Source organism: Nelumbo nucifera, chromosome 3 (genome assembly GCF_055504915.1).
Source record: "Nelumbo nucifera cultivar China Antique chromosome 3, China Antique-T2T, whole genome shotgun sequence".
Classification (NCBI taxonomy): domain Eukaryota; kingdom Viridiplantae; phylum Streptophyta; class Magnoliopsida; order Proteales; family Nelumbonaceae; genus Nelumbo; species Nelumbo nucifera.
Window position 1 is genome coordinate 47487438 of NC_142651.1, and position 9206 is coordinate 47496643.

General features: G+C 35.2%; 1 protein-coding gene across 8 annotated transcripts; it reads right to left on the reverse strand.

Moving 5' to 3' along the window:
* Nucleotides 1-649: 649 nt before the first annotated feature.
* Nucleotides 650-6145, reverse strand: LOC104609591 (uncharacterized). Of its 8 annotated transcripts, none has more exons than XM_010275953.3 (4): nt 5996-6116; nt 5514-5581; nt 4683-5108; nt 650-1824 (listed from the first exon to the last, which is right to left on the reverse strand). In XM_010275953.3, exons 3-4 carry the CDS (start codon nt 5082-5084, stop codon nt 1087-1089), a joined length of 1140 nt encoding a protein of 379 aa, XP_010274255.1. In that variant the 5' UTR covers nt 5085-5108; nt 5514-5581; nt 5996-6116; the 3' UTR covers nt 650-1086. The 8 variants fall into 8 exon arrangements, with proteins under 8 accessions (XP_010274255.1, XP_010274256.1, XP_010274257.1 ...); XM_010275954.3 differs by having other exon boundaries at nt 4683-5111; XM_010275955.3 differs by lacking the exon at nt 5996-6116 and adding an exon at nt 5732-5949.
* Between the last annotated feature and the right edge of the window lie 3061 nt (nt 6146-9206).

A 9206-nucleotide genomic window follows, 5' to 3' on the forward strand; every position in this document is an offset into this window, starting at 1 on the left:
TCATCTTATAATACACAAATATGATAATTGGTTAAATATTGAAAAGTAAAAAAAAAAGAAAAATGATATGAAATTCTTAAATGACAGTAGGCAGAGGAAGATGAATACTGCCAATTTTAAAACCACATGAAGGTCATGATGATTTAAGGCAGGGAACAAGAGATCCCACAATTTATATGTAGCATAGATGACCAGTTTGATTCAACAATTGTTGATTTTTCCTGAAACCATATGGGCTGATAAGTCAATAACTTTTTCCTTATTGTGCAGTATTGCATCTATAACTAGATGAATATCAATATCATCTAAGTCAAGTGCCATGTATCTCCTCTATTACATTTTTAAAACGAGTTGGTCAACCCCCAAGATGGAAGGTTGTGTATCACTTGGCAACTCAATCAAACCTTAACTATGCAGGCTTAATTTATGGAATTCTATGTTACTATTCTTATTAGTCTAGCAACAGTATTTGCTTCTGCTAATTCTTGACTTCCATCACCTATTGAATCTGCTAAACAGCTTACAACAGTTTCTTAACATCCACTTGATGTGCAAAATTGGTGAGACAACACCTAAGTATCATCCTAAAAAGCATGTGCCAATTAAAATGACAACGAACTAAAAACATACAGAGTAGAACTGAGAAATATTTCCTCAAACCAGCAAGCATTTTATTATGTGAAATATAAAATTGACTAGGGAAAAAAGAAATTGGCAAAGTAGTTTTATGATTCTAAATCAAATACAGTGAATTAAAGTGTCATTTAAAATAACAAACAACAACAGGGAGATACACCTTTTATAATAAAGCATATTTAAGGCCTCAAATTTCAAGAACTAAAACCAGATCTCCTCGTTAACATTTACATATATCTACAGTATACAAGCAGTGTGCTGGAATATTTTTCAGAGCTCATTTTAGGTCTACCTAAAACGTGGTAGAGGATTCCCTGCTTTTATTTGTTAACTCAACATAATTACAAGAGGATGGACATTTAAAAAAAATGTCAATTGACTGAGACTTATCTAGTTCTAATTCTAGCCTAGTAAGAAAAGGAAAATCAACAAGGGTGGTCAAAGAACTTGTTAAGATAAGAGGTACCTGAGCTGGTTAAGATGTTCCTCATTTGAAATGTGAAGAGATAGACGAAGGTTTGTTAAGAGGTACTCTTGTTCCCAACTTAGAGGACCAGAAGCATACAACGCCTGCATAGTTGATTTATAAGCATGTAGCTCTAGTTTATGTATGTTGGCTTCTAATTCTTCTTTGACACAGAAAGGTAAACCTTTCAACCTGGTCATAGATGGACAGGATGAACAAACATCACTGGAAGAACTAAAAGCAATTTTCCCAGATGATTGTTGGAAATTTTGAGCAGTAAATTCCTGGTGATCATTACTACTACAACTAGAAGCAGAGCATTGTTTACTCTCTTCAGTAACCTGAACAGGCATTGCAGATGGATGAAGCACATAATTGTTTGTTTTGTCTGTTTTAACATCCATCTCAAAAGATCCATTTACGCATTTCTTACCCATTTTGAAATTTTGGGAAGAAAAAGCATCCACTTGCTTGGGGAATGGAAGAGTTCTCATGGGCAATCCGTCACATCCTTCAATTTTTATGACTGGTTTCTCTTTCTTACCACCTCCTTGGCAGACTGCATCATAATGCGATGACTCATAACAACAATTATGTTTCCTCTTCAATGTTCTCCCAGGAATGAATGTCTTGAACTCTTCCCATTCCCCACCTCCCAAGCCATGAGAATACTTCGAGCAAATTTGCACAACTTTAGTGTCAATTTGTTTAGTTCCATCAACCTGCAAGCATATGTTTTAATTCATTAGAAACCAAGAGAGACCCAGCAGTCTGACACAAAACACTTGACCATAAGCTGTTCCATAAAGTTTAGGCAATGAATAGAAATCCAACCAATTTACATGGGAGTACTGGAGAAAATACTACTAAGGACCATCATCTATTAGCAGTTAAGTAAATCAAGTCTGATTCTGAGACCACTGCCAAAGCAGTGTGGGTGGCTATTTACACAGGAAGAATAAAAATTCTTAGAATTTGTGAACATCAAAACTGGACTATTAGCAGCCTAGTGACAAGTTCAGAGTGTAAAACCCTTAGGACTTCCATAAAGTCAAAAGATCTCACTGAAGGAAAAGCCCCAAAAGGATACTCCAAAGTAAGAAGGCTTAGTCAACTTCAGGCTTGCACAAGAATCTACTGACATAAATAATATACCTTTTGTAATACTTAGAACTGTATTTTTAACTGAGATTTTATTATATAGATATGAAGAACAAATAACCAAATCACCATACCAAAAACCTCTTAGATTTGTGCCCTCCACCCCATACAAACACATTGAAAAGAAACACTTTATTACGTATCAGAACTTCTGATGGAATTAACCAGAAAAAAAGCAGTAGAACAGTTGCTGCTGCTAACTAAATCAGGATTAAAAAGCTTCACATACACATGAGAAATGCTAGGGCTTCTTTTGCTGAGATCAAACCAAACAATAAGTAGAGAATGGAAAATTATAAAGAATATATGCAATCATATTTCCTAGTTCTTGGTGAAAAATTGGGATATTGTCAGTAAGACAACCAAAGAATAGAAATAGAGACCATAAGCACAAGACTTGTTAAGGTATTACACACACATCCATAATAAACACACTTTCCAGTTTGAGAGTTCTTAGGAGAGTAACAGATGTTAAAACTGACAATTATAGAGCCCACATGCACTTTAATTTATAATTAGGAGAACTGTAATTTATCAGTAAGCATTTTCATGTAGGAGTCACATAGATCATACCAGTATATTTATAAACAAAACAATTTCTATGATTTAGATTATTTTTCAAGTATTTCTAATTCATGCTGCTGATCCACATCTGCCATTGTTTCTACAAGACTAGAACAGTACCCACTGCAGTAGGAGTAACAACAAATACATACAGGGTCATAACCCAATGCTGGTCCCAGCCATCCAGGTCTTGGGGAGGAGTGGTCTAGATAGTAGATACAGTTCTAACCTTTGACATTTTTGGTACAATGTGACTGCTCTCAGACTCAAACCTGTTTTCTCACACTTGTCAGCCTGTTTACAATTGCACCAAGCAATATAATAAATTGTTACAGAGGTTAGCTTGGAGGATTCCAAAGCTGAGCCTTCAATCACTTGACAAGACCATTCCAACATGAATCAAATTCCAGCCTACATTCCATAAATCCCTCAATATTTACAAGGTAAGGCATAGTATTATTCCTCTTCAGGTCAAATATGAAAACCACCACTAGGCTTCCTAAATGTTGATGCATAACATCATCATAAAATTATATCTAGCATGAACTTTCATTAAATTTATAACAATATTAAGTTCCTAACATAAAGGCAGACTATACGAGTGATTGACATACCTGAACCATTTCTTATCCCAAACGCGCTCATGTTAGACAGCACAAATTCAGTGTGGGTATGGCATATGTGTTTGATCAGACAATCTAAATACATTTTTTCAGTGCAAAGTTTTGATGGATTGGGTATGTGTCCACTCATCTGGAGACACATTGAACATAAATTACTAACCATTATCATTAAAAGAGCATGACATTAGAAGTTGAAGCTTGAACATATGCAATGCTCATTGCTCAACCTGGAATGCCTCTAAACCTCATCTAATATAGATTTTCTATGCACTATTATAGTAAGTTTTATTGCGTTCTTTTTCTTGTTGATACACCCCCTTTTCAATATCAGTAATGGATGGGATCTAGAACATTAAACATAGTTTTCTTGCATGATTGGATATTAAATATTTATTTTTGAATATATCATATATCCATATATCGGTTCCAAGCAGTACGCCAATTTGAGTTGGCATTGTTTATGGTGATTTTTCAAACAAACTGACTTTTGGACATATGCCTGAATAGTGTTGTACACCTATACCTGAACCTATTTAACAATGTCGGTAACTTAAGCTCTGGTAGAATTTTTTAAATCCAACAATGTTTTTACACTGGACAATAATTCCATAGCTCCATCAATGAGTTAACTAATTGTACTTCAATGAAAACCACTGGATATTGGAAGAATGACATTATTATCATATCCAACAGCTGGCGCTAAGGTGCCTAACAGAAAGAGGAATAAACAAGCTTTGAGGTGGTATAATTAACTTAGAATCACGGCTATGGAAGATATTCCTTTTATTGTAAAAATTAAATTGCTTCAAAAATCAAGGCTCCCTATCCAAACAAGCAAAAGGATGGCCAAAAATTTCTCCATTAAGATTATTTCTAAGAAATTCCTTATTCAACTAGATACACCACCCGCATGCCATCAACATGAAGGAATAATTCAAGTTGGTAAATATAACAAAACCAACACTATAAGCTATTAAAAGTGAGAAATAAAATCTAGTAAAAGCAATAAATCAATTATTGTGATGTTTTGGCAAGTTCTGCCATTGAACAATCACAAAATAATAGAATTCTTCTCAGAAGCCCAACAAAATTGTATCCCAAATAATGAGAAGACAAAGTTTGTACCCTCATCCAGGATTTTAGCAAGATAGCAAGAAACACACAAGTAAGATGAGAAAGTCAGGATTCAAAATAAAACCAGTAGTGCATAATGAGGAATTAGGATTTTCTACCTTCCCACTCAAAGCCCACTTGTTGTTGCGCCAAACTTGCCAAACCCGTAGAGTATTTCTGTCAAATTCCCTAAGCTGGATGGACCCAAACATTCTGATGACAAACCGATTATTGTTCATGACTTTAGCAATTTTCCCTGGCTTCCAACTATGAACATCAAGGACCTCAACTGTATCACCAACAGCCCATTGTTCCCCTCCCTTCATTGATGGCGGTTGAGGCCTAACACCTTTTGCATAAACCTTCTCAACAACTGGCTTTCCTTCATGGTTTAGAAATGCCTCGTATCTAACAGTGTAGTGATCTCCATCTACTGAAATTATTTTTCCAGGATACCAAGACCCAAATAGATCCTTTTTCCTCCTCAGCACCTCTACTTTATTCCCTTGTTTGAACTTCATAATTAAACTCCCTTAAGCTTTACCCTGCTAATCCAATGCAAATTTATGGAAGAAAACCATGAGAGGCTCATTCGATGATGTTAGTACAAAGACTGAAGGACTTGCATGTAGCAAAATAATTTCATGCGCTAAGACAGAGATTCCTCCCAAGGCAGATTGCCAAAATACCCAGAAAATAAGTGGACAGTGGACTTTGCCGAGGCAAATCAAGGGAGGAATCTCAAGATCATGAAAGAACTGAAACTCTTAACGAACTACGATATATGTTCTTTCATTGTTTAGAATTGTATAAACCAATTACTTTAGCTCTCCCCAACACAAGGATTACGCAAACCACACTACCAACAAGATTAAGAATAAACAAGAGATTGTCAAATATAATCAAACCGACAAAATATTTTTGAAAAAGTAAATATTCTAAATCAGTACTGAAATCACGAAAGCTGCGAAGTGCAAACTCAAAGGGATGCATCCGAATATCAATTACTAGCAGGACTCTGCAGAAGACATAGACAAACCAAACCAGTGTTATCTCAAAAATTTGCAAAACTCATGAAAACTACTGAAAACAGAGATTAAAAAAATTACAAAGTAATGCAGAAGCAAAAATAAATAAATAAATAAACAAACAAAAGCATGAGAATTACTCAAAAAGGAATTTCAGACTTCAGAGAGCTTTTTACTCCATTCAGAAAAATACCCATCGAACATCACATCTTAATTCAAAAACCAACAACGGTTCCAAAAAGAGAACGAACCCATTATGAAGAACAAATCAAAAAACAAAAAGGTAAAAAAAAATATAATACAACCCGCGTTATAACCACAAATTAAAGAATTTCTACAAAAACATTAAAACATTTTGAATGCCAAAAAACGGGCTAAAATTCAGAAAAATTGATGGGACTGACCTGGGTTTGATCGAGAGAGTGGAGTGACGGTTGAAAACGAATTGAACGGTGCTCGTTGCTGTTCATAACCACATATTTACGGAGAATGGCGTGCTGTTGTTTTTTCCAGGAATAGTTGTGACTTGTGAGAGTAATTAGCTACCAAGCCTACCATCTCTACGAAATGACCGAAATACCAAGAGTTAATATTCAATTACGGTTATATCCTTTCCTCCTACTATCATCCTACATTCTCGTTGTCGTTGTCCAGTTCATGGGAAAATTCCACATTGCTCAAGAAACCGGACCAGACATTAAACCGAAAGAGAAGCTGGTTGGTTCATCAACGAGTTACAGTCCAGTTTGATACCAAACCATGCACAGAATAATCACAGAACAATTTTCTGTTTGAGTAGGCTGCGTTTGGATGAATCATTTATCTTTGTCGTTTGCTTTTTTTGGTTGTGTATATATTTGTTTTAACTTGAAAAATAAGCCTTCAAAGTTAAGAGATATATTGGTAGCATAGGAATTGAATCAAGAGGACCAGCGCTCATTTTGGAAAATGACCGTGGGGAAATTAGGGGGCCGTTTGTTTGCAGGGATAGGGGTCTGGAATCGGATCTGATTCAACTGTTTGATTGGGTACGTAGAATTGGAATTCTATTCCCGTTCCCAGTAGAATGGCATTTTCTCCATAGTTCACATCTACGCCCCACAGCACATTCCGACCTTGTATTGGGAACATCTTCCCATGATGTCTTATCATATCCTATACTATTATCAGGAGATGGATCCCAATACAAGGTCGCAATGTGTTGCGGGGCATTGTGGGGTGCCTCCTTGTGGGACGCAGATGTGAAGTCTTCCCTCCCCTCACTTGGAAATTAATAAAATACCCTTTTAATTGATTCTAATTCCTGTAAAAACCTTCACACATGGCCAATTAACAAAGTTCCAAATTATAGATATATATTGTATTTTGTTGTGGGATATGTGTCGATTTTCAGGTTGAGCAATATACGAAATGCTGCAAATTTAGAAGGAAAATTTCCATAGCTTGATCGATCTTCATCAGGGAGAATGAAGATTTCAAAGCTTGTTTTCAAATATTTTCTTTTTCAGAGAGTATTGAGTCTAGAATACTTTGAGCACTGAATGCAACCAGAATGAAGCTTGAGATAGTCTGGCGTATGATGGAGATGTCGACATGAGATTAGACCCTTTACCGTATTTATTTATATATATATATATATATATATATATATATATATATATATATATATATATTTCAGCAGGTTTGGGTTATTAAAATAACTGAATCTAAAAGGTCGGACATCACATGACATGGGGTTTACTGTTATGGATCTTATCCAGGCAGGTTATAGGTTTGCGTATGAGACCAATTCGGATGCTAAGAATCTGTTTGGTTTGTGGGAGTATAGGTTTAGAATTGAAATCAGAACCAGAATGTTCCATTCCATCTCCAAATGTTTGTTTGGGTAGAATTAGAATCCCATTCTCATTGTTAATGGAATGATATCTCCCATTCGAAGAATAACCATTCCCTCCCTTCCCTTGGGATTGAGATCCCTGAAGATTCTATTCCAACTTATTCTAATTCTGACTAGGTATCAAATAATGGATTCTAAATGCCTCTACAAATAAATCCCTGCACTAACATCAGGAATTTCTATATAGTCGTTAATATGGGTGCAATTGAAGAGGAGTCCGGATCTCCTGCACCTGCACATTAAGATCTGTAAATGTACCAGGTCAGCATCCCACGATTAAATTCCTATGAACTAATTAATGGATGCGTTTTTTTTTTTTAAATATTAAAATACATTTAAGAAAATAGAAAACCCTCTTCTTCTTTAAAGGGTTTACCGCAATTTCTTTTTAAGAATCCAAATCTATGTAAAAATTTCTTGACCATGTTTTTGCTATGAGAAGGCTTTTGCAAAGAGGGCTATGGAATGATCTCTCTCTCTTTATATATATATATATATATATATATAGATATCATGATCGTCTAGAAAGTTGAGGTTAGATTTTATTTCTATCGGAGAAGAGATAAATATTGTTGCAAAGAGAAATGGAGAAAAAAAAAACGCACAACGATGCAAATAAATAATAAATTTTGTTGTTTCTCCTTTGTTGTAGATTAGAAATAGATCTTCTTCGTTTCTCCTCTATTACACAGATTTTAGAGAAATTAATCCTCCTTATCGTGAAAACTAATATAATAGAATGTAAAGAAAAATGTGCATGAAATCCGGACTCGCAATTGAAATACTCCATTTAGAGAATGATATACTACTTCATTGGGCCATGATTTTGGGGCCAAGCCCATTTAAACTTTCATAAATATTCAAACTCAACTCGAGTCCACCCAAATTGCAGCCCAACTAAATGACTAATAACATCAATATAGACTCCTTTCTATATTATTATATCCATTAAAAATCTTACTTCTGTTACAATACATCATGAATTTTTCAGTAGAACTATTTGGGAGAGGTAGGTAGGTAGGGTAGTCATATGAGGGGAGGAGATAGGTAGATTAATAATCTCATAGTCTGTGACTGTGAGTGAGTGAATAGTGATCCTCAATCAGTTAGTTCCTCCACCTAATCTAACTCCTTTGTCAATTTTATGCTTATGGTGGCAGGCTACAGCAGCTAAAGTCGCTTTCTCCATTCCCCCCATACATACTTCTCTTGCCCTACTTAGTATGTGTACGGTCGCCGTTCAATGAGTGGCCCCCACATGAACGGGACCATAAGAGCATTTAACCTGTGGATTCCATTGGTGTCATGTGACTATGTGAGATTTGTTCGTTTTTCCTTCTTTTTTTTATTATTATTTTTTAAGGCATAAATTTCAATTTAAAATTTATGCATGAGAGAATGTCTAATAATTTTCACTTTTCTGGATCCCATTAACCGTTTTTCCTTGTTAATGTTTTAAGGATGTAACATGTGGGACCTGCTTGAAAAAAATGAGACACTATTCGGTTGAAAAATAATTTTGATTTCACAAAATCCATACCCCCCACAGTGTAGGCCTTAGTTTGTATGATCCATCGCTATCTGCATTTTTGTCTTCTATCAATGAATTGGATATTGGTTCAATGACCCAATTTAATATAAATTTATTATGAATGAATCAGGTCTAATCTAATCTAATTTAATAAATACTTTGAACCATTAAATCTAGACTGGTCCGA

Excerpts from the sequence above, each read along its gene's own strand:
- LOC104609591 (XM_010275952.3), bottom strand. The coding sequence starts at position 5,084 with ATGAAGTTCAAACAAGGGAATAAAGTAGAGGTGCTGAGGAGGAAAAAG. Across the intron at positions 1,825-4,682 it reads AGTGGGCTTTGAGTGGGAAG|GTTGATGGAACTAAACAAAT; the intron begins GTAGAAAATCCT and ends ATATGCTTGCAG.